Here is a 24625-nt window from a genome sequence, read left to right on the forward strand (position 1 = left end):
CATCACCACAAACTAGGAGGACCCTGCTTCGCCTTGCCCTTTTACCCTCAACCTTTCCTCCAGCCTCAGGCTACCCAAAAACCCATCCTAAGCATTCAGGCACTGAAGGGGAAGAACTATCATCATCTGCCTTCTCACCTCCCGCAGCATGGGTTGTATCAGAATCTACCCTGATAATCAGGCAAGCAGAATGAGATCACTGGGGGTGCCCAGCCCCTTATCCCTGGATTCATCCTGGATATTTTTGACTGCTCACAGTGTGTGAGTAAAATGGTGGCCAACAACTCCATTACCTTAACACCTGCCTGTTGCTGCCTCTAAGATCCTCCAGATCCTCCTTTTCTGCCTTACTTCTATGCCTTAAAGGTTCCCAGCAATGTCAGCTTAAACACTTAAGTAATTTAGGGACCTCTGGGCCTTGCCACCCACCTTGCGACAGTAACCTTGGGACTTTCAGACCATTCTATCTGCCCTGTTGCTAAACTTTCATATGCTGTATCTCTCAATCAGAATTTGAGCTTGTTGAGTAGGAATTGTCTAGCTTTGTCCATTTCTACCCCTAATACCTATCACAGTATTTGGCACATAGCAAGCACTCAACAAATTCTTTTTCATTCATTAATTCATTATAAGTTAACAAATACTTTAAATTAATACTTTCACAAACTTTTAAATATTTTAATTATTTTTTTATCCATTGATTAATAATGTGCATTTCCCCCACAAATTATTTTTAGCTTAAATATGTTGTTGTGCATATCTTTTAGACCTGGGGAATCCATTAGAGCAAAGCTCTTCTGTTATTGCTAGATAAGGAAATATACCTGTGAGTCACACAGCTAATAAGTATTTGAAATAGGATTAGAATTTTGGGGTCTAAATTCCACCTCAAGCATTAACCAGTTGTGTGATCCTGGGCAAGTCACCTAATCCCTCTGAACCTCAGTTTTCTCATCTATAAACTGACAAAGGTAGACTCAATCGCTTCCAAGGTCCCTTCCGACTCTAAATCTATACTTCCTCACAGACAAAGGTGTGCTCTTTGAGCATCTTTATGTGTGACTTTCCCTCTCCATTAGTAAAGACATATATCCCTTCTCTCTTTTAGTGAAGACATACATTCCTTCAGCTTATTACCCAATTTATGGTTTTTAGCATTAGTTTCTCTTGCCCTATACAGACTCGGCCCTAGAGCCAGTGAGAGAGTGAAAGAGAGGCAGAAGCTGGGAGAGACAGAATAACCAAGAGACACAGGTGGGAAGATGATCAAGATACTGGGGAGAGAGTTCTGTCTCAAGAGTACACACATCTTTACAACTCTCAGTGAGTGACTCTGACTGCTCAAGTTCATCTCTAAAAGGGCAGACGTGAATAATTACAGAGGTTTCTTCTGGGCAGAGACCTCCAAGGCTGGCTTCTCATTTCCCCCTCAAAGATGCCTAATGGAATTAAATGTGACCCCACTGCAGTTCCACGCAGTGACTTACGCTGCTGCAAGTCAATAAAACCCATGCTGGGAAGGAAACCAGATTATGGGTCAGGGAAGAGTGGGCAGTCTGCTGAGCTGCTTCCGATTAGTACCTGTCGCACTCCCTCACACATTACTGCCTTTTTCACTTCCACCAAATTACACATCGCTGCTGCTGCCGGAGTAGAGTTGTCTCTAAATTTATTATTTAGATCGACTGCTTCAAAGATTCCCAAATTGATGTCTCATCCCCAAAATTATGCAGATGACTGGATCTGGAGGAATTTTCAAAATGACATATTGTCTTTTTCAGGACAGTGGGGGGGGGGTGAAGGGGAGACACTTTTTAGTAAAAGAAGCTCATTGGTCAGGCCTTGAAAGAATGACTGTCAGAAATGTGAATGGGAGGGGGATGCTGGTACTGGTGGAGAGGATGTGGTATTACATGAAAGGGACAAAAAGGGCCCTTGTTATCCACTCTTGAAATGAGTAGCCTGTGAATAAGAATAGTCAGAGGCCAATGGGAAGCTTTACCTTGCACGGGTGAGGATCAACTCCATAGGTTTCCAAAGTCTGAGCTTTTCTCAAAAAATTTAACTCTGATGTGGCTGGTGTCTGACCACTAGAATAAAGATAAAACAAACAAAAATATTAGTTATCATATTTTATCGTTTCCTGAAGCAGATTCACTGTTAAAAGAAATGCTTAGAGGAAATCATGTTTTATTTCTTCTTCAAAAGAACTTTAGGGATTGTTCCCTATGCAAGGTAGGCCATTTCGGAAGGAAAACTTATCCCCTTGGTGTTATCCACGGCTCTCACCTTCCCAACAATGAGAAGCACAAATGTCTTTGGCTAGGAGATGACCTAAACAAAAGACAATCAACAAAAATGTACTTTCACAACAGATCTCCTTAAATGTTGTGTCTTCTTAGAGCCCCAAAAGGTTCAGATGCTGCCCAAACTATGCTTGTTCTGACTCGCTTGTGTGACTTCAAGAAAACACTTTAACTTCTATGGGTCTCAGTTTCCTCATCTTTAAAATGTTAGGGCTGGAGTGAATGGCTTCTAAAGTCCTCTTGAGTTCTACATCTATGAGATTATTTTTTAGGTGATATCTATTAAACGGTAGCTGGAAACAACCAATTCAATGTGCTTATAAACAATTCCATAAGGATTTTTTTTTAAGCTGGAGTATTGATGTCAAAAACTATGATCATATTTCAAAAGACTTGTGGTAGAGCCGCATCCAGAAAGAGGACCACAGAGACTGAATGTGGATCACAATATAGTATTTTCACCTTTTTTTTGGTGTTTACTTGCTTGTTTTTTCTCTCATTTTTTCTTTTTTTGATTTTTCTTATACAGCAAGATAATTGTGGAAATATGTTTAGAAGAATTGTTTAATCTACATTGGATTGCTTGTGTTTAGAGGAGAGAGGGAGAAAAATATGTATTTTGAAAAATCAAAAGCTATTATCAATGACCAAATAAATAAACAGACAAACAAACAAATGAAAACTAAAACAAACAAAAAAACAAACCATGGTGATTTTGAGTATAGTCTAGACTAGAAGACATTCTTCTCTAGGAAGGTCAGAATTCCTAGAATGATATTCGCAATAAAAACCAACTCTGGTGGGAACACAAATATAATAATACAAATACATTTTGTCTTCGCACATTTTTGAGCACATCTTCAGTTTTGAGCACATCTGGCAAATGTTGTTGTTGAGTCGTTTCAATTGTGTTCAACTTTTCATGGCCCCATTTGGAGTTTTCTTGACAAAGATATTGGAGTGTTTTCCATTCCCTTCGCTGCCTCCTTTTACAGAAAAGAAAACTGAGGCAAACAGGGTTAAGTGACTTGCCCATGGTTACACAGCTAATATGTGTCCAAGGTCAGATTTAAACTCAAGTCTTCTTGACTCCAGGTCTGCTGTTCTACCCATTGAGCTACCTACCTAGCAAACAGTGATGTGTAGCAATAAAATTATTTTTTATTTTGATATTCTTTAAAAAAATTTGAGCTCCAATTTTTCTCCTTTTTTCTCCCCTATACTGAGAAGGCAAGCAATAAGATGTACATGTGAAATTATGCAAAATATATTTCCATATAGCTATGTCACAAAAAGGCAAGAAAAATAAAGTGAGAAAATTATTCTTCAATTTGCAATCAAAATTCATAAGTTTTTTCTCTAGAGATGAATAACATTTTTTTTAAAAATCATGAATCCTCTGGAATTGTCTTGGATCATTGTAGCTAACTCTTTTATAGTCATTCATCATTACACTATTGCTATTACTGTATATGTATAGTAATCTCTTGGTTCTTTTCACTTCATTTTGCATCAATTCATATAGATTCTCCCATGTTTTTCTGAAACCATTCCCATCATCATTTCTTTTCTTTCTTTTTTTTTGGGGTGTGTGTGTGAGGAACCTCAGGGTTAAGTGACTTGCCCAGGGTCACACAGCTAGGAAGTGTGAGTGAAGTGTCTGAAGCCAGATTTGAACTCAAGTCCTTTTGATTTCAGGGCTGGTGTTCTCTCCAGTGTGCTACTTAGCTGCCCTATTTCTTTGAACACAATAATACTCCATTCTAATCATGTGTCAAATCTTGTTCGGTCATTTCCCAATTGATGAGCATCCTTTTATTTTCTAATTTTTTGTGAACACAAAAAACTTTTCTTTATATATTTTTGTACCTATTGGTCCTTCTCTATTTCCTTTTATCTCTTGGGATACAGACCTAGAAGTGGATGTATTTCTGGGTCAAAGGACAGGTGCATAACAAATCTTGTTGATTCATTGATAGCATAACAGAACATATCAGAAAAATGAATTTTTAATAAGAATAAGATCCTTGTATCACAGGTATTTCTAACTGTTGGTGGGCAGAATAGAAAGCAGTTCATTCTTAAGTTCCTTATTTACCTCAAAAAATAGGAAAATATGTCAATGTTCTGAAATGTGCCCAGATTTTGGTAGGATTCTCTTTTGGGTAGGGAAGAGGTCATATTCTCTTCTTCAATCAATTAACAAACAAATCAAGAGCCTATCATGGGGGCAGCCAGGTGGTGCAATGGATAGAGCCCCAGCCCTAAAGTCAGGAGGATATGAGTTCATATGTGACCTCAGATTTAACACAACACTTAAACCGTAAGTTAACTTTAAACCTTAACATTTCCTAGCTGTGTGATTCAAGGCAAGTCACTTAAACCCAGTTGCCTCAGCAAAAAAAAAAAAAGAACCTATTATGTATAAACCACTGGCACATAGTGGGCCTTTGGCAAATGCTTGGTGACTGAGTGTTGTAAAGGTCTACCAACGACAAGACAATTGGTATCAAATCATTTCTTCATTCTAGTCCATCTTCTTTCTATCTCAGGCCATCTTCCACTCACCTATCAAATGGATCTTCCTAAAGTAATTACATCACTTTCCCACTTAATAAACTCAGTGGCTCCCCATCACCTTTAGAATGAAAGACAAAATCTTTGTTTTGCATTCAAAGCCTCTCATAACTTATTTGCTTCCTAGCATTCCATTCTCATTTAACTCCACTCCATGTACCATGTCATTCAGGGACACTGCTATCCCGTTATCTGGTATTCTTCTTCCTCATTTACCTTCTGGCTTCCTTCACATCTCCCCTAAAATCCTACCTTCTACAAGAAGTTTCCCCTTTAACAGTACTGACTTCACTTTGCTGGTTATCTCCAATTTATTCTTTATATCTATATCTATAGATATTTATATAGATCTACAGATATAGATATATAGATATCTGATTTCTAGTTGTCACCTTCACTAGATTGTGAGATCTTTGAGAACAGGGCCTCTTTTTTTGCCTTTCTTTATATTTCTTAGTGCTCATGGTAGGTTGAACAACTGGCTAAAATGTGTGTTAAATAATGAACACTGAAAGGACTTTGCTATCATGACTTCCTTACCTTGTTCACAATATTTAGTGCAGTGAAACTCACACAGTAGGTGTTCATTTGAATTGTTGAACTACCTGTATTTGTTGAGTTGTGTTACTTGGAAACATCAGACTGGACACCAGAGGGTGCTACTAGTACTATTTTTCTGGATTCTCCTTTTGTGGTAGATCTCACTGGGATAGAAAATCTGGCTGATTAGGACCAAGGCCTTTCTGACAAGCAACTGTCTGGCTGCTCCCCCTGACTCTGAAAGATGGGGATTTTACCAACCTTCCTCCCCACCCCCTAACACTGCTCTACTCAGTACCAGTACCAGGGGATTCCCCAACAATGAGCTTCATTTTCTGCATCAGTATAGAACTGACCTCAGTGACTATGACATCTAAAAATATACATGACTGGTTAACTGTCCAGAGTCCTGAGTCCCACCAAGCACTGCTTGATTCTGGTGTATTTCTCTGCTTATTTTTAATATACTTTTGTTGAATTGAGTTTATTTTCTTCCTGTATTCAAGTCAAGAGCTAAGAGCCTACTTTAAATTCTGACTTATAACACAAGATCTCATTTCTCTCACAGCAGAATATATAGAGGCTGATGAGCAATAATAAAAGGTATCATGGGGAAATATGGCTCTAGAGTCTACTACACACAGAGGGGTCTAAAAAGAGGGCGTTCTGAGGGGCCTTTCTGAGATAGTTGCTGTTAGGGTTCAAAAATCACAGAGTGAAGGTTTTTATTTTGAGAGGTATCTAAGCTTAGGACAGTATTAATAATCCATTTCTCTTTTTTCTTTCAGAAACAGTTAAAGAGAGGATCTATATCCTTAATTCTGGACTCTCAAGGAACTGGGTAGACTGAGTATAGAGGAAGGAGATAGTGTGATACAATAGAAAGAGAATTTGAAGTTTCCATCCAAGCTTATTTCTTGTGTGACCTTGGACAAAATAATTTAACTTATGGGCTTCAATTTCCTCATCAATAAAAACGAGAGGGAGAACTAGGTGACCTTTAAGTTCACCAGCTCTAGAGAAGAACGGGTCTTGCTGGGAAGATAGTCTTTGAAACAAGAGGGGCAGTTAAGTGGTGCAGTGGATAGAGAACCAGCCTTGAAGTCAGGAGGACCCAAGTTTAAAAAAAAAAAAGAAAGAAAGTGAGACAAGAGTATCCTCTAGACCCCAGCTTCTTTTTTTTCTTTTTTAAATAATAGATTTTTATTTTCAAAATACATGCAAAGATAGTTTCAACATTCATTCACTCTTGCAAAACACTGTATATCAAATTTTTTTCTTCTTCCCTTTTGTCAACCTCCTCCCTTAGACAGCAAGTCACACATGTTAAACATGTGCAAATTTTCTCTACATATTTCCACAATTATTATGCTGCACAAGAAATATCAGATCAAAAAGGAAAAAAAGAGAAAGAAAACAAAAAGCAAGCAAGCAACAAAAAGATGGAAATACTATGTTGTGATCTACATTCAGTCTCCACAGTCCTCTCTCTGGGTGCAGATGGCTCTCTCCATCACAAGTCTAGTGGAACTGGCCTGCACCATCTCATTGTTGAAAAGATTCAATTCTATTAGAGTTGATCATCACACAGTATTGTTGTTGAAGTGTATAATGATCTCCCGGTTCTGGTCATTTCACTCATCATCAGTTCATTTAAGTTTCTCCAGGCCTCTCTGAAATCATCCTGCTGATCATTTCTTACAGAACAATAATATTCTATAACATTCATATAACACAATTTATTCAGCCATTCTCCAAATGATGGGCATCCACTCAGTTTCCAGTTTCTTGCCATTACAAACAGGGCTGCCACAAGCATTTTTGCACATGTGGGTCCCTTTCCCTCCTTTAAGATCTCTTTGGAATATAAGCCCAGTAGAAACACTGCTAGGTCAAAGGGTGTGCACAGTTTGATAACTTTTTGGGCATAGTTCCCAATTGCTGTCCAGTATGTAAACCCCAGATTCTTAAATTGTAACCCCCTAATAGGGTCTTGTTATTGAATGTGGGGATTGTGAAATTATGATTTATTATCACATACCTATTTTGTATATTTATTATATACCTATTTTATATATCTGTATACCCAGAATCACATAAAATTTTCTTGGGCATAAAGGGGTCACTAGGGGAAAAAGCTTAAGAAGCCCTCCTATAAGAGATCCACCTGTCAATCAGCCCTAGCCTTGAACCTTTCACAGGGGGTTATGCAAAAGCTAACTGTCACAAACTATTAATAAAGTGAAACAGTACAAATTTGCCCATAACTGTTTTCTTTTTCCCCCCTTAAATGTTTTCTTTCTTTTAAACTTTTCTTTTCTCTTCTTTTCATCTAATACATCTCCCCCTTTCTTCCTTTCTTTTCCTTCTTCCTGTTTTTATTTCTGTGTCTCTACTTCTCTTAGCCAAGCAAATGTTCACAGGTTAGTCTCTCTCTCTCTACTCTCCTTTCCCTAAATTCCCACCCCAAAGAAATTCTAAACAACCCGAACAGAGATTCTTGCTTAGATCCCCAATAAAAACAAATATTAAATCTTGTGCTGGGGAGTTGTTATTGTTGTTTGAAATTTGTTCTTGAAGAGGATCTTGACATCAGGGAGGTGATGCCATGATAAGCAAGTGAATTAGATTTAAGGGAAGGAGGACTGTGCAAAGGCACCACTCTCACTTTCTCCTCCAGAGCCAGCTAGATGTGGCTTGGATGACTAGAAATGGTCCACTAAGCCTGTGATGTATTAAAGACTATCGGTATTAGCATCAGAGTACCTGAGTTTATCCCAGCTCTGCCATTTTGCTACCTGTGTGAGCTTAGGCAATTTAATTGGTGTCTATAAATCTCAGCTGACACATCTACAAAATAAGGGTGGGGGACCTATTCGGTTTCTTTCTGCACTGAGTTTATGATTCCATGAAAAGTTTCAAGTCATGTCACAAAGAAAAGACAGTTGTTAACCAGTACTTTCTATGTCTGGGGAACCTGGAGGAAAACAACACTACAGGGCAATAAAAGGATCTCTGGTCAGCTCAGGCACAGTGTCTTGGGGCATGACCACATATACTACACACCTGAGTTCAGTCTTGTGGATCTCAGCAATTTTCCTTTCCAGCTTCTCTGAGTGTTTAGGGAAAAACTGGAACTTGGAGCTGTAGCCCTCTGGATGCTTCCCGGGGTCATAATCCCCGATCTCAGCTTCAAAACCAAACAGAATGGAGGCATAAGGGGGGAGGAGAAGGGAGAGACAAGAAAATCATTAGTTTGAAATGGAAGAGAAAGTAACAAAGGAATTAAACATTAAGCAGCCAGGACAAAACACTGATAATGAAAGCACAAATGAGATTAATAAACAACTTCAGTTCCCAAACACAGTTCAGGTTCTGACAGGGAAAGGAAGAAGGGAGAACCAAAGGTGCTGGCTTGTCGCCTTTCATTAGCAGTGCAGAATTTTCACTCTAAAGTCTGTTAAGTGAATTGCCAGCAAAGACGAGACTCTATTTTGAGATCCAAAGCAACATAGTAAGTTAATAAATGTGCTGAAACTCAACCTCGGAACCTAAATGTTGGTTTAAGTCAAATAAAATTAAATGAACCCTTGTTGAGCACCTACTGTGTGGAAAGCAGAGTTTAAAGAAATGTCTGAATGCTCACTGAGAAAGTAATAACAGTGGATTAGAAAGGTCCAACTTCTAATCCTGAGTTCTCCATTGATTCAGTTGTGCTGGGGTTTTCTCTTCCAGTAACTGGAAGAGTTGGAGAGAATCCAACTTTATTATCACTAAGATTAGTCTGGTCTGATTGTCTTTGGAACCGTGGGGTGGGGATGGGCAATGACACTTCCTGCAAAATGCTCTCGAATTATTACCCTCTGTCCAACGCCCCCTCTATGAATTACTGTTGGCTGGAAATAAGGCTGAGCCTGCCAGACAACCTCTTTCTTAAATACCCTGGAGAAAGGAAGCAGCAATGGGATGCTGAGAAGAGGAGGTGGTAGATATTTTTCAGCTGTATAAGAATTCTTTTCTCTCTTGACAGGCTAGATTTTTGGGTCCAATCTAATAAAATGAAATTTAATAGGGATAAATGTAAAAATATGATACTTGGGTTCAAGAAAGGAATTTCCTAAATAGAAGATGGGGGAGGTATGACTGAAATGCAGTTCCTATGGAAAAAAAGATCTGGAGGGTTTTAGTAGGCTCACTATGAGGAAACAGTATGATATGAAAATTAATGCAACCTTAGGCTATGTTAAGAGAGATATAATGTCTAGAAATAAGGTGATAATCCTCTGTCATGGTGAGACCACATTCCAAATATTATGTTCAGTTCTGAACACTATATTTTAGGGAAAACATTGATAAATTTGTGAAAGTCCAGAGGTGGGAAAGGAGATTTAAGGGACTTGAATTCATGCCATATGAAGCTAAGTGAAATAAATAAGTAATGTTTTTATTGAAGATGTTAAGTCATGGAGGGGGAAAAATAATCAAGTATGCAAAGAGCTATCATTAAAATTGTTCTTCTTAACCACTAAGGGCAGGAATAGGAGCAATGTGAGATACTTACAAAGAGGCAAATTTATTTGATATTGAGAAAATCAATTAAGAGTTATGCAAAAGTAGAACAGGCTTCTTTAGTAAGGTTTCCCCTTATTTGAAGACTTTGAGTAAATGATGATTTGTCAGGTATGTTGAAGAGGACCTCCTTTTTTTTTTTTTTTTTTTAAGATATCAGTTAGATTAGTTATTCCTCCAAGGTCCTGTCTAGCCCTGAAATTCTGTGATTCTGAAGGCCATTTGCTTCTAGGCCCCTGTCATGTGGGGAAAAAAAGCTCAGAATTACACCAGAAAGTAGTAGAAAATAAAGCAAATTTGCCCCTTTTTTTCAGCCAAATAGAACCCAAATTTCTGAGTTTGATCTTTGTATTTTCACTGCATATTCATATTTGATGAAATTGTGGCTATTAGCAGAGGAGATCCCCCTTTAGGATAATTCTTTTAGGGCTGAAACTTCTATGCAATCATGAATTATTAGATTCATTGTTTATGCTTAATTTTCAAATGCTAAATGGAGAAAGCATCAATATTGAATATAAGTGACTTTCTTTACAAGAGGAATATTTAAAAATGAATATAAAATTACTATATCATATATAATATAAATAAGACATTTAAAAATAACATCTAGGCTAGAGTAGGCTCTCTGTCTCAAAATTTAAGATAGAGCTTTGGGTACACAGGGAATATGAGCAAGCAGCCTGTCTGATGATATCATGGTCTGAGAAATTTCCCTAGGGGATTCTGAACAGAGGCCCAATTAGCCTCAGTATTTCCTAGGAAATCAAGATTACTGGACAGGATTGCCCTTTCTGTCTGTGATCTATATCTTTCTAGTTGCATGTCAGGGAGGCAGTCTCTTGTGAGTCGAGTCATCCAGAATCATTGCAGGAGGCAGTTTCTGAGAGTCTATAATTTCCAATTCATCCATTAATTTAAAAAACTGTTTTTCTAGTGAAAACTTTAATGATAAGACTCCAGTGATTGGTCTAAGGGAAATTTTGGAAGATTCATTAAAGTCTAGCATTTGAGAGAAATCTGAGAGAAAAAAGTTCTACTTTTCTGAGTGTTCATCCTGGAAACTCTGAGTCAAATAGAAGAAATGAAAAGTGAAACAAAAAGTTTGGATCCAACTTATTCTCCAGAAAAGTTAATTTCAGAAATCCCTGTATGCATCCCCAAGTATTGGTTTTCAGGTTGTGAAAGATGCTTTTCACCAAATAATATTTTTAGTTTTAAAGGGAACAGGTCTCTTTAAGTAAATTTTGGATTCTGTGCTATCCTAAATTTCACAGGAAGGGGCTAGAGAGCAAGGAAGAGTAGTTCAGATCAATTAATTTTCTGGTGGTTTACTAATTTCATTGTTTCAGGTTGGTACTGGCAAATGGTGCTGGATCTGCAGGGAGAAGACCTGGGTTTGAATCCCAGTTTAGTCACTTACTAGCTGTGTGGCCTTAAGCAAGTCACAACTTCTCAGAACTTAGATGGCTTCCTAAGTTCCTTTCAGCTCTAAATCTATAATACTAAATCTAAATCTATAAAATGATCTAAAGGCAGGAGGCCAAATTCCTAAAAGAGAAGCAGAAAAAACCTAATGAGATCAATGGGAGTAAGATTTGTGGTCCAGTTTGCTTTCTGAGATGACGTTCGTAATGGATCCTGTTTTGGGTTAAACTCCATCTGTATTCATGAAGCACTAATCTATTGTAACTGAAATAATATAATCAGTACTTAGCATGAAAAGCAAATTTATCCTGTCAAAAAGCATTACCTTGAAGTATATAGGCTGCCAGCAAAGCAGCATCCGATGTCTTACAGAGGAGGCGGCCATGGTAGAGATCTCTTTTGATCTGCAGAAAAACTAAATACCTGGAGAGGAAATGAAGAATGAGCTATAAAGGATTTCTTTGATTGTTTTAAAGACATAAAATGTATAATTCAAGACAACCAAAATCTCTGTCAGAATACTTTCTCTTCACTTAAGTGAAAACTTAAAACGTCTCACCCCCTACCCCTCACTCACACAAAACCCCAAGCACATCTGCCGTCTCCATGGAGTCTGTTTCATGTACTTGGCCCTGATCTGACTTATGGATTAATCTAAGACAACCTGTCAGTCCCTCTCTGTAGCAGAGTACTCAAAAAAGATATTGCTTTTCCAATGTATAGCAACTAATTCCCCGTTTGGTCTGGAGCGAGGGGATCTCAGCCAATCTGGCGCTGAGAAAAGAAAACGGCCCTTGGAGAGGGATACTTTCAGGTGTCTTTTTCCTTTCAAGCTGTAAATTATGTTGCTTATGAAGACTTAGGAAGGTGAGAGCAGGGATAAGCCATCTCTAAAAGGATTTCAGTCCTGATTGACTACAAGTCCTCTAAAAACTACATACAAGCTTCAGGACATTTACCCGTGGAGGAGGAACACACCTTTGTCCACATAGAAACACTCAAAAGTGTTTGCATAGAGCTTGACAGGAGGAGAGCCAAAGGAAACCTGACAGTTAACCAGAAATATGTAGGTATTCAACACACAGAGACGAGACATTATACCTTGGGGGTAAGCTACCATGTCAGGTACAATGGATCTCCAGACAGGAACTGTCAGTGGATACTGTAAGTTCCAAGAGACACTGGTTCACTGGGAAGGAGGTTGGATTTAGAGTCGGAAAACTTTGACAAAGCTAAGTCCTGACATTTTTATATCTATATGACAAAGGCAGCTGGTGGCTTAGAGCACTGAGTGTGGATTCAGGAAGACCTGAGTTCAAATCCAGCTTCAAATACTTCCTAGCTGTATGATCTTGAGCAAGTCATTTAACCTCCGATTAACTGACAACATGATCTTCTAGAGAAAGAAATGGCAAGTCACTCCAATATATACATACATATACATATATATATATATATATATATATATTTTTTTTTTTTTTGCTTAGGCAATTGGGGTTAACTTGTGATCACACAGCCAGGAAATGTTAAGTGTCTGAGGCTGGATTTGAACTCAGGTCCTCCTGATTTCAGGGCTGGTGCTCTATCTACTGTGCCACCTAGCTGCCCCACTCCAATATCTTTTAATAGAAAGAGGAATTATGTTTTGTCAAATGTTTTTTCTGCATCTATTGAGATAATCATATGATTTGTTAGTTTGATTATTGATATGGTCAGTTATGATGATAGTTTTCCTGATATTGAAGCAGTCCTGCATTCTTGGTATAAATCCTACTTGGTCACAGGGTATTATCCTGGTGATAAGTTGCTGTAATCTCTTTGCTAATATTTTATTTAAGATTTTTTGCATTAATATTCATTAGGGAAATTGATCTATAATTTTCCTCTGTTTTGGCCCTTCCCAGTTTAGGTATCAGCACAATATCTGTATTATAAAAGGAACTTAGTAGGACTCCTTTCCCCATTTCTCCAAAAATTTTTATATTATTGGAATTAATTGTTTTTTAAATTTACTTGTAAATCTATCTGGCCCTAAGGATTTTTTTTTCTCAGGGGTCATTCCAATATCTTTGCCATGAAAACTCCAAATGGGGTTACAAGGGTTGAGCATGACTGAAAGAACTGAACAGTAACAACAACATGACATTGGGCAGGTTATTTAACCTTCCTAGGCTTCAGTCCCCTCGACTGTAAAATGAAGGGATTAAATTAGAGGACTTCTAAAGTCTCTTTCAATTTTAGATCTAAGATCCTGTTTAAAATTTCACAGGCTCATGGGAAAGAAACCTAAGCCATAGACAAGGAAAGACAGCCATTTAAAACGGGCTCATCAAAATCTTTACTGACAGCAGCTGCATGTTTATGTGCCCCTTGCTCTCCTAATAAGCACAAAGCCACCCTTCTGGATCCCAAGTCTTAGACTTTGGTGTCAGGACACAAGAAAAGTCAGTAGGTCTCTGGGAGAGGAACAGGACTGGTAAAAATTCTTTGGATTTCATCAGCTTGAATTAAGAAAAAACTGGGGCTGCCATTTTGCACAATTCTACTGATGACATCTTAAGGAACAAGGAATTCAATCTTCAACTTCATATTTATATTTTGAGGTCACAGTGTTTGAGGCTGGATTTGAGCTTAGGTCGACCAGCCTACAATTCCCAGGCAAGAACAGTTCCATGGTCCCCTAATATTCCCTGTAACTCATAACTATAAGAGATACTGGCATGCTATCTCCTGTTACCTTAGCCCCCCCAAACCCCAAAAGATAGTCCAGTTGATCCTACAGAAAGATTGGACAGGAGAAAAGGAAATAAATCTGGAGTTAAGATCCCTAAGTACTGGCTCAGCACTGCCAACATTAGTTTAAACTACACAAACTAGTAATAGTGAGTCAGCTCTCGGGCTGACTCACAAACAAGAATGCTGGAGCTGGAAAAGATCTCAGAGATTATCAAAGACCAGCTTCATTTTACAAATGAGAAAACAGAAACCTACCGATTTTAAGGAACTTGTTTGTCCGAGATCACATATCTAGTTAGTGACAGAGGTGGGATGGCTGAAACCTATTTATCTTGCCCACAAAGATTTAAGTGACTTTCTTAAGATCACAAAGCTAGCTAGTGGCAGAATCAAGCCCATGACCTAGGACTTCAGACTCCTAGCCCTTTATCTAATGTGCTTATTCACATAGGGAAAAAAAAGTCTCATACTAGGGAGAGAGAGGAACTAAATTAGTCAGATATTATCAAGGAAAAGTCCTAAAATGGTCCAAGTTAGAATTTAGTATTAAGAGTTCATGTTATATATATAGGACTATATATTTTGTAGTATGTCTTTTCTATAATGAGACCGTGAAGTAAATAGTCTAAGTATTATCTCATCCTCCTTGTTTCTCACCTGGCTTTGGGACTTCTCTAATTTTCTCATCATTCCTTTGGGTGCCTTCCCTTCTCCCTTGCTTTTTAGCTTCCTTTTATGTATTGTTTTCCCTTTTAGATTGTAAGCTCCTTGAGGGCAGGGACTGTTTTGTGATTTTTTTTTTTATACTCAACAGCACATTACCTGGCATATTGTAGGTACTTAACAAATGTTTATTGATGGATTGATTAAATTTACAGATTTTCAAACAAAACCTCAAAAAGGTGATCATAAAGAAACAGGAAGGTCACAGAGTCCAGACAAGTAACATTTCTTATGAAACAGATTCTGATTTTGCCTGTTTTTTTTTGGCTTCAGAAAGCTTTCGTATCATTTTCAGTTTTTGTTTTAAAGCTAATTTAGCTCCAAACTTATGGGAATATGAATCAAGCCCTACACAGGATTAGCTCAGACTGAGTATAGGATGAACAAGCCAGGGAAGGAAAAACTGTATTTTGTAATACAAGATAATTTTCCAAAGTAGTTAGTTAGATGCTGATGCAGAGCATTGGCCTACCAGTTTTTCTTTAATTAATTCAAACGTTAAATACCTATTATATGCAGTAAACTGTGTTAAGTGATAGAGATATCTTTTGTCTGTATCTGATTTCATTGGTGTAAGGAAGTTCCAAGGAAACCCCCTTTAACAAAGGAGATCTATAACTGTTCTTCAGGTTGCTTAGGGTACTAAAAGTTAGTGGACCTTTTGCCTCTTTTCCCTTTAATAGATCCTTTGATTTTTGTCTTCTTAACTTTGTTTCTGAATACTCATTCAGAAGCTAAGAAGGAGAATGGAATACCTTTGATATCATGTGCCCCACCTCCCTTGTTCTGTATCTCTTTCAAATACCTTTTTGTTGTTTAACATTTTCAACTGTGTCTAGCTCTTTTTGACGCCCTTTGGAGTTTTCTTAGCAAAGGTACCAGGGTAATTTGTCATTTCCCTCTTCAGCTCCTTTTACATATGACTAAACTGAGGCAAACAGGGTTAAGTGACTTGCTCAGGGTCACATAGCTAGTAAGGGTCTAAGGCCAGACTTGAACTCGGATCCTCCTAATTTCAGGACTGGCACTCTAAACACTGTGTCACCTGCCCCTTTTCTATACTTATAGTCATTGAGAGAATTAAATTCGGTGCCTTTTTCTCTACTACCTATTTTCTGTGGTTCAGATAGGGAAACTCTATTACTTTAAAAATGGAAAAAAAAGAGTGATTAATCAGGGCTCGGCAACTAAATTTATCACCTGGGAAGAGTCCAAGTGCTAAAATAAAAAGCAGCTCTGTATTCCCCTACTTCATCCCTTCTCAACTAGATTTTATAAGTCTATTAGGTAATGATGGAGGCAGAGAATGGGTATTCAACCTTAATGTCCCAGAGATCACATTGACAGCTGTATTGGTTCAACAGTCAAGCTGTGGGGTAGCAGAGATGTTGAATAAAGCTGCTACCCACTTTTCTTTCAGTGACTTTCATCAGGGACTTGAAAGGAGAAGAAAGAACTTGTTAGCCCTAAGGTTTGGGTCAATAGAGAAGAGAAGGATAGGCACCAAGAACTAAAACCAGATCCATCTCTCACTAGACTCTCTCTTCTTTAATTCCTAATGGAACTGGTTGCCCAAGGGATATTCCTACAGAACAGCTCTGACACTGTGTCATTCCCTTTATGATCAAATACAAATTGTTGTGGTTTGTACCTAGATCCCATAATTATCTGGCTTCTGACTACCTTTCCAAATTTATTATATATTACTGTCACACACACACACACACACACACACACACACACACGGTAGACCAGACAAGTGGGATACCGGTTCATACAGTATTTATTTTAAACCTTCCTCTCTATGCCTTTTTACAGGCTGGCCATGTCTGGAATGGATTCCCTTTCTCACCTCTGTCTCAATAAATACTTAGATTTCTTAAAATAACAGTTCAAGTGGCATCTCCTGCATTACCATAATGATACATAGCTTTTATGTATTGGTTTAAAATTTACAGACTGCTATATACATATACAAATAACATGGGTAGCTAGGTAGACAGTGGATGGAGTACTGGGCCCAGAATCACAAAGATTTATCTTTATGAGTTCAAAACTGGTGTCAGACACTAACTGTATAATCCTGGTCAAGTTGCTTAACCCTATTTTCCTCAGTTTTCTCATCTGTAAAATGAGCTGAAGAAGGAAATGGCAAACTACTTTACTATCTTTGCCAAAAAAATCCCAGATGGGGTCATGAAGAGTCAGACACAACTGAAAAACTATTAAACACATATAACATATGACATATATATGTCAGTCAAATAACATTCGTTAAGCACCCACTATGTGTCAGACACCAAGTACACAGAAAAGGTCCAAACACAACGCGAGACAAACCTTAAACACCCCATTCCTGCCCTGAAGGAACTCACAGTCTCATTAGAGAGACGGTATGCAAACAACTATGAACAAACCAGATACATTTAGCTGGGACTTGAGGGAATCCAGCTAAGTCAGGAGGTAAAGATGAGGAAGCACAAAGCTCCAGGTTTGAGGAACAGCCAGGGAAAATTTTTAGAGGGGAAGATGGAATTCAATAAACAGCAAATAGGCTCATTTGTATCACCAGATCACAGAATGGTAGAGAGGGTGTAAGGTGTAAGAAAACAGAAAAGTGGAAAGGGACCAAGTTATGAATGTTATCTCATTTGATCCTCACAGCAACTGTGTTAATTAAGTACTATTATTAACCCTATTTTACAGAAAAGAAAATGGAGGCTGGGAGGATCAATAACCTCATAGTTAAGTGTCTGAAGCAACATCTCAAATCAAGTTTTCATGAGTCTTTGGTTTTCTTCACTATATCATCAATCTGTTTACTATACCAGTTAGTTGTCATTTTCTGCTAAAAAAAAAGCCCTTCTCAATTCCCTAGCTGATAGTTCCCTTCCTCAAGAAACTCTAACTTGAATTTATTATGTGTATGTACATGTATATACATATAAATATATGTGTATAGATGTATACATATATGTATTTGTATATGTACATGTATTTATATATGGTCCTTCCTCTGTGTTCTCCATCTTAATATAGTTTTATATATTTAGTTTCTTCTACAGAATATAAGCTCCTTGAGGGAAGGGATTTTTTGCCTTTATATCCCAAGAGCTTACTACCTGCCTGGTACATAGTAGGTACTAAATGGATGACTGATTAACTGTTTTGGTCATTTACTTGTTGAAGGGTTTCTTCCTAACTTCTTTAAGATGCTATGTAGCAAAAAATAGGAAAAGGAAATATATGTGCAAAAATGTTTGTGGCATGCCTTTTTTGTAGTGGCAAGGAACTGGAAACTGAGTGGATGCCCATCAGTTGGAGAATGGCTGAATAAGTTATGGTATATGAATATTATGGAATATTACTTTTCTATAAGAAATCAGCGGATGATTTCAGAAAGATCTTGGAAGACTTACATGAACTGATGCTAAGTGAACTGAGTAGAATCAAAAGAACATTGTATACAGCAACAACAAGATTACGTGATGATCAACTGTGATGATGTGGCTCTTTTCAACAATGAGGTGATTCAAGGCAATTCCAATAGACTTATGATAGAAAGAGCCATGTGCATCCAGAAAGAGGATTATGGGGACTAAATATGGATCACAACATAGTATTTTCACTTTTTTGGTGGTTGTTTGCTTGCTTTTTTTCTTTCTCTTTTTTCCCTTTTGATCTGATTTTTCTTGTGCAGCATGACAAGTGGGGAAATAAGAATTGCACATGTTTAACCTATATTTCATTACTTACTCTCTAGGGTAAAGAGGAGGAAGGAAGGGAGGGAGAAAAATATGGAACACAAGATTTTGCAAAGGTGAATGTTAGAAACTATCTTTGCATGTATTTTGAAAAATAAAAAGCTATTATAAAAAAAGATTCTATATAGCAAATTCTTGGAAAAGAAATGCCTTAGGGGCAGCTAGGTGGTATAGTGCATTAGGATCCTGTAGTCAGGAGGACCAAAGTTAAAAATCCAGCCTCAGACATTTGATACTTACTAGCTATGTAATCTTGGGAAAGTCAACCTGATTGCCACCACCCCTCCACCCCCCCAAAATGGCATTTTTATGGATAAAAATCACATAAGGGAAAAAAGATAAAAGGCATCTTGAGGCTAATCCTGATTACTGTGACTGGTAGTTTCTGCTTACTAGTTAAGATTTATTTCTCCATCAATCAATCAATCAGTCAATATTTATTGAGTCCTTTATTAAAAGTCCAACCCAAGATCAATTATTTTCTATGACGCCTTCTCCGATGACAATAGCATAGAGAGCTCTCTTTCATTTGAATTCCAAGGCACCTACTGTCTACAGCAGGGCTTCTTAAACTTCCTCCACTCAGAACCCCTATCTGTCTAAGAAATTTTTAGGTCACCCTGGATATATAGATATGTAAAATAGGTATACAAATCAAACATTTACTGATAATAAATCATAATTTTACAATTCAGTTGTGACCCCATATGAGATAAAAAGCTTAGATCTACAGTACCTAGATAGGAGGGAACACCTGATGACTGACTTATATTGGCAGCTGTATTTGCATGTAGATATTCCCTCAATTTTAAACTCCTTAAAGTCCAGAACTATATCTTCTACCTCATTTCATCTGTGTCTCTAGCAGAATGGCTTGCAGAGTGGACCACTTCCCTTCCCAACTTATGTTGGCTCATGATATGGATGTTTTCTCAGTAAAACTAAAAACAAATATTAGTAAATCCCCAAAGTTCTGTCCCTTAGTAGAACATCTCCATTGTAAGAAACAATAGCTAGAAGAGCCCTACTCCCCATTCCCTTGGCTTCCCTGGAGGAACTACTGAACTATACTTTACAGAGAACAGGCAGTAACACCGTGTTTGTTTCTATGGCTGTTCTGGAGGGATCTTAGTGGGACAGAATGTGGGAAGAAGAGAAATTGTCTATTCTGCTTACTGTAAGAGAGGCTTTCTGTTGACTCAGCTTTACCAGTAGCTTCCTACAGCATTCCTACCACTCTGTCAAGCTTTCTGGTCATTTACCTGTAACATTTTAGGGAATGATGGAGCAGAAGAAGGAAGGATGGCGAGCAAAGAGATTGGACCAAAGCTTCAGAAGCTGTTAAATGTGATCTCACGTTTCAGGAAGTTTCTTTTAAAATTTTATTTTTATTGATGCTTTTTGTTTGTATATCACATCTATTTTTAAATTGATCCCTCTCTACCCCTCTAATCAGGAAGCCATTCTTAGTAACCAAGATTAAAAGAGAAAGGGGAACAACAACAGTTAAGCAAAATCAATTTAGATATCAAACCCATCTGACAGTCCATGCAATATTCCACACCCAGAGTCCCCTTATATCTGTGATAAAGAATTAAACAACTTTTCTTGTGCCCAAGTAGACGCAAAATAAAGTGACCGAGTAAACTTTGGTTTATTTTGAAGTGGGCATCTGAAATCCCACCTAAACTATCTAAAGGTCCATGCCATTGAAGCCTAACAGGGTGGCAAGACTAAACAATAAAAATTAATAATAATATTGATTAATATTTATATAGCACTTATAACAACCTTGGGAGGGAGGATTATTAGCCCCATTTTGCAGCTAAGAAAATGGAGGTGATTGTGAAGTCATTTGCTTGATAGTAATTAATAATTCATATAGCACCCATAACTATCTTGGGAGGGAGGATTATTAGCCCCAGCTGTGAAGTCATTTGCTCAGGGTCACTAAGCTATTAATTGTCTGAGGCTGAGTTTGAACTCGGTTCTTCCTGACTCTGCGTCCAGTACTCTATCTATTGTGCCATCTAGACGCCCATGATGAAGTTGTCCTTTCCAGGCACAGGGAGGAGCAGGTACTTTTTTCCTTTTTTAGACTAAAATGTTACAATGTCACAATCTGGAAATATTTTTGTAAAATAATAGAATTTTCTTGCTGAATGAGGCCTTCGAGGTTAGCTAGTTCAGTCTCTCACTCCATGTAGGAATGCCCTCTATAGCAATCTTAACACATGGTCATCCAGCCCCAATTTCCAGTGTGTTCCAATTTTCTAATTAGTAAAATAGGGCAGTTAAGGTGGCTCAGTGGATACAGTGCAGGGCCTAGAGTCAGGAAAACTCATCTTCCTGAGTTCAAATGTGACCTCAGACACTTACTAGCTGTGTGACTTGTGACCAAGTCATTTAATCTTGCTTCTCTTGGTTTCCTCATTACTAAAAAGAGTTAGAAATGGAAATGGCAACCACTCTGGTATCTTTGTCCTAAAGGGTATCTTGATGAGTTGAACACAATTGAAACTACTGAACAACAACAAAAATAAGGATAATAATTTCCACCTCTTATTTCACAGGATCATTATACTGAAAGCACTTTTATAAACTGAACAGCACCTGTAAATGTGAGCTATTATTATTACTCCTCAGCATACTATTCTTTTATTCATTAAGTGAGACAATGGATTTAAAGTATTTTCTAAACCTTAAAAAGCTATGTAAATGCTAGCTCTTATTATTATTGTTATCATAAATGCATTCCAAGATTTAGAGCTTGTAGTCATCTAAAATTCCTCTTTTTCATATGAGCTGCTAGTAAGTTACATCTCCTTTATCTTATATTGTTACAGTTATTTTTTATTTGATTATAAGACTTTACACTCATTCCTATTAAATTTCCTCTTGTTTAACTTAAACCTATTACTGTTACCTGACAAGATCTTGATTTTGTCATTCCATATATTAGCTTTCCCCATTTCGTGTCATTTACAAATGTCTTCATCCAAATAATCAATTAAAATATGGGACAAGGCAGGGCCAAGGACAAAATTCTGCAGCATGACACTAGAAGTCTGCTTTCAATTTGACAATGAACAGTTTTCCAAGGTGCAGTGGATACTTGAGACACTTAATAGTTGACTGGGCAAATCATTTCCTCATCTGTAAAATGGGGATAATAATCCTTATAGTTGTTGTGAGTGCTATATAAATATAATATAAATAATAAATATAAATATTATTAATTATTATTATCGTTTAGTTTTGTACTTGGACAGCTAGGTGATAGAGTGGTAGAGTATCAGCTCTGCAGTCAGAAGGACCTGTTTAAATCTGGCCTCAGACACTTACTAACTATGTGACGCTGGACAAATCATTTAATCCTGTTTGCCTCAGTTTTCTCATCTGTAAAATGAGTTGGAGAAGGAAATGGCAAAGCACAGCAGTATATCTGTCAAGAAAACCCCAAATGGGGTCACAAAGAGTCAGACCTGATTAACTTATTAAACAATAAACAAAAAGTCTTGTACTTGGACATCTACCTTGAATCCTATCTGGTTGATTGAGTGAAAGTAGCTTATTGTCAATTGACAAAAGACTCTTGCTTGGGCTATGGTAGTTCAACCAGTAACGAATCTACCTACCTATCATCTGGCTAGTATCCCACCTGGCCTATAAAGACAATAATAATAATACTAATCACTCACATTTAGACGGCAGTTTATCATGGACTTTCCTTCACAATTAACTATAGGTGACAAAGGGATATATTCAACAAAAACATTTATTAAACACTTAGAATGTATTGTGCTAGACACTGGAAGAGAAACAAAGGAAATCCCTACTTTCAAGGAGGTTTCAAAGCTTAATTATAATAACAATGATAATAATATTTTTTATAGCACTTTAAGGTTTACAAAATTATCTCATTTTATCTTTAGAAAGATGGGAGATAAGTGCTATCATTTCCTCCATTTTTTACAGAGAAGGAAACTGAGGTAGACAAAAAGTAAATGATTCATCTAGGATAATATAGATAATAAATATCTGAAGCTGCATTTGAACTGAGTTCTTTCTGCTCTAGGTCCAGCACTCTGTCCCCTGTACCACCCAGCTGCCTCCAAGTAACTCTCATTATCCATCCAAACTTTCTCTATCTTCATTACGAAGTTATCGTGAGAGAATTTCTTAAAAGCCTTCCTGAAATCTATTTTGTCTATTATGTCTGTACAATTTTTCTAATCTACCAGTCTGGTACCCCTATTTTAAAAATCCCAATAAAGTTAATCTGGCATGATTTGTTCTTAATGAATCCATGATGACTCTTAGTGATTACTGGTATACCTTCTGGTTACTCAAAAGTCATTCTTATTAATCTGTTATAGAAATTTGCTGAGTCAATATTAAGCTAATCGATTTGTGGTTTCTGTAATATAATTTCCTCCTTCTTTTTTGAAAATTGGGATAGCTTATCTCTAGTCTTCCATCATGTTTTTCATCATCCTCAGTTTAAAAAAGACAGGTCAGCAATGAAATCTGTAGATTATTTTAATTAAAGGGAACTTGAAGTGGGGTTCTTTCCTAATCCCTCTTGAATTTCAAAATTACCTTTAACTATACTTATTCTAACCATACCAGTTTAAAGATTCTTTCCCTTCATAATAATAACATGCATTTATATAGCATCTTAGAGTTTGCAAAGTGCATTACAAATATTACTTCATTTTATTCTCATAAAATCCCAGGCAGATAGATACTATATTATTTCTCTTTCATAAAGGGGGAAACTAAGGGAGAGGTTAAATTATTTGCATAATTGCAAAGCTAGCAAATGTCTTAGGCTAAATTTGAACTCAGGTCTTCCTCATTTAAGGTCTAGTTCTCTCACTACTGTGCCAAGAGAAGAAAAAATGGAATGAAAACAGAAACTGAGATGTCCTTTCTCCCTCAAAGCAACACGGCAAGTCCTTCTTTTTCTTCTTTTTGTTTTGAATACATTTTAAATGCCCTTTTGATTTTAGCATTTCTTATTTTGCAAGCACCTCATCATCCTGGTCTTTAATCCTATTCTTATAGAGTTGTTCCACAAATTCATATTTTGTTTTGATTATAGACCTTTCAGAATATAAGCTTCTGTTTTTAAAGTAGAGATTGTTTCATTCCTTTGTATCTATACCCTTAGCACCTAGCACAATCCTTGGTACATAGTTAGTGCTTAATAAATACTTGATGACTAACTGATTCCAACTTTTGAATAAATAATTTCAAAATTTAATTTCACTGAAGTGTTCCTTGTTCTTTTTAAAAATTTAATTTTACACATTTATTAAATGTTTATTAACTTTTTAAATACACATTTCTGGATGAATCATGTTGGGAGAGAAAAATCAGAACAAAAGGGAAAAAAAAAACCCCAAAAAGAAGTGAACATGGCATGTGTTGATTTACATTCAATCTCCATAGTCCTTTTTCTGGATGCAGATGGTGTTTTCTATCCAAAGTTTATTGGGACTCCTTGTTCTATCAGATGGATTTACTAGATTCCTCTTATTCACCTATTTTTCCTCAAAGGTATTATTTGATATAATTCAGTAAAAATCCTGCTTTTTAGAACCTTCTATAAGTTTTGGATCACCTTCCAATTTAGGTTCTGAGGCCATCAAACTTAGCGTCTGTCTGAATTTCTGAAATCTGTTCTTATGAAAAACATCAAATGGAAAATAGGAGGAGATAAATTGTATCACCAAATTCAAATAGGTCACCTCCCACATTCATCCTCACTTATCATTTCCACAGTTTTTCCTGGGAAGTTCTATTATTCTAATAAATTCACATCAGCAATTTAAAATTATTTGTAGCAAATTCAAACTACCTTTCCAGTCTTATTTTATACTGCTTTCCTTTATATTTTTGGCACTTCAGCCATATTCTACAATTTCATTTTCCCCTTTCTTTCCTATGTGTACTTGAAGAGGTCATTTCCCATGC

General features: G+C 37.1%; 1 protein-coding gene across 2 annotated transcripts in view; it reads right to left on the minus strand.

Moving 5' to 3' along the window:
- Window positions 1-24625, minus strand: part of FRMD5 (FERM domain containing 5) — a 365304-nt gene that overhangs the window by 32702 nt on the left and 307977 nt on the right. For both annotated transcript variants that reach the window (XM_023500960.2, XM_003756063.4), the window contains exons 5-7: window positions 11746-11843; window positions 8490-8613; window positions 2003-2090 (exon numbers count right to left, since the gene is read on the minus strand). In XM_023500960.2, the coding sequence (XP_023356728.2) occupies window positions 2003-2090; window positions 8490-8613; window positions 11746-11843 (310 nt within the window). The remainder of the gene's footprint in view (window positions 1-2002; window positions 2091-8489; window positions 8614-11745; window positions 11844-24625) is intronic.

Source organism: Sarcophilus harrisii, chromosome 2 (genome assembly GCF_902635505.1).
Source record: "Sarcophilus harrisii chromosome 2, mSarHar1.11, whole genome shotgun sequence".
NCBI classification, from domain to species: Eukaryota; Metazoa; Chordata; class Mammalia; order Dasyuromorphia; family Dasyuridae; genus Sarcophilus; species Sarcophilus harrisii.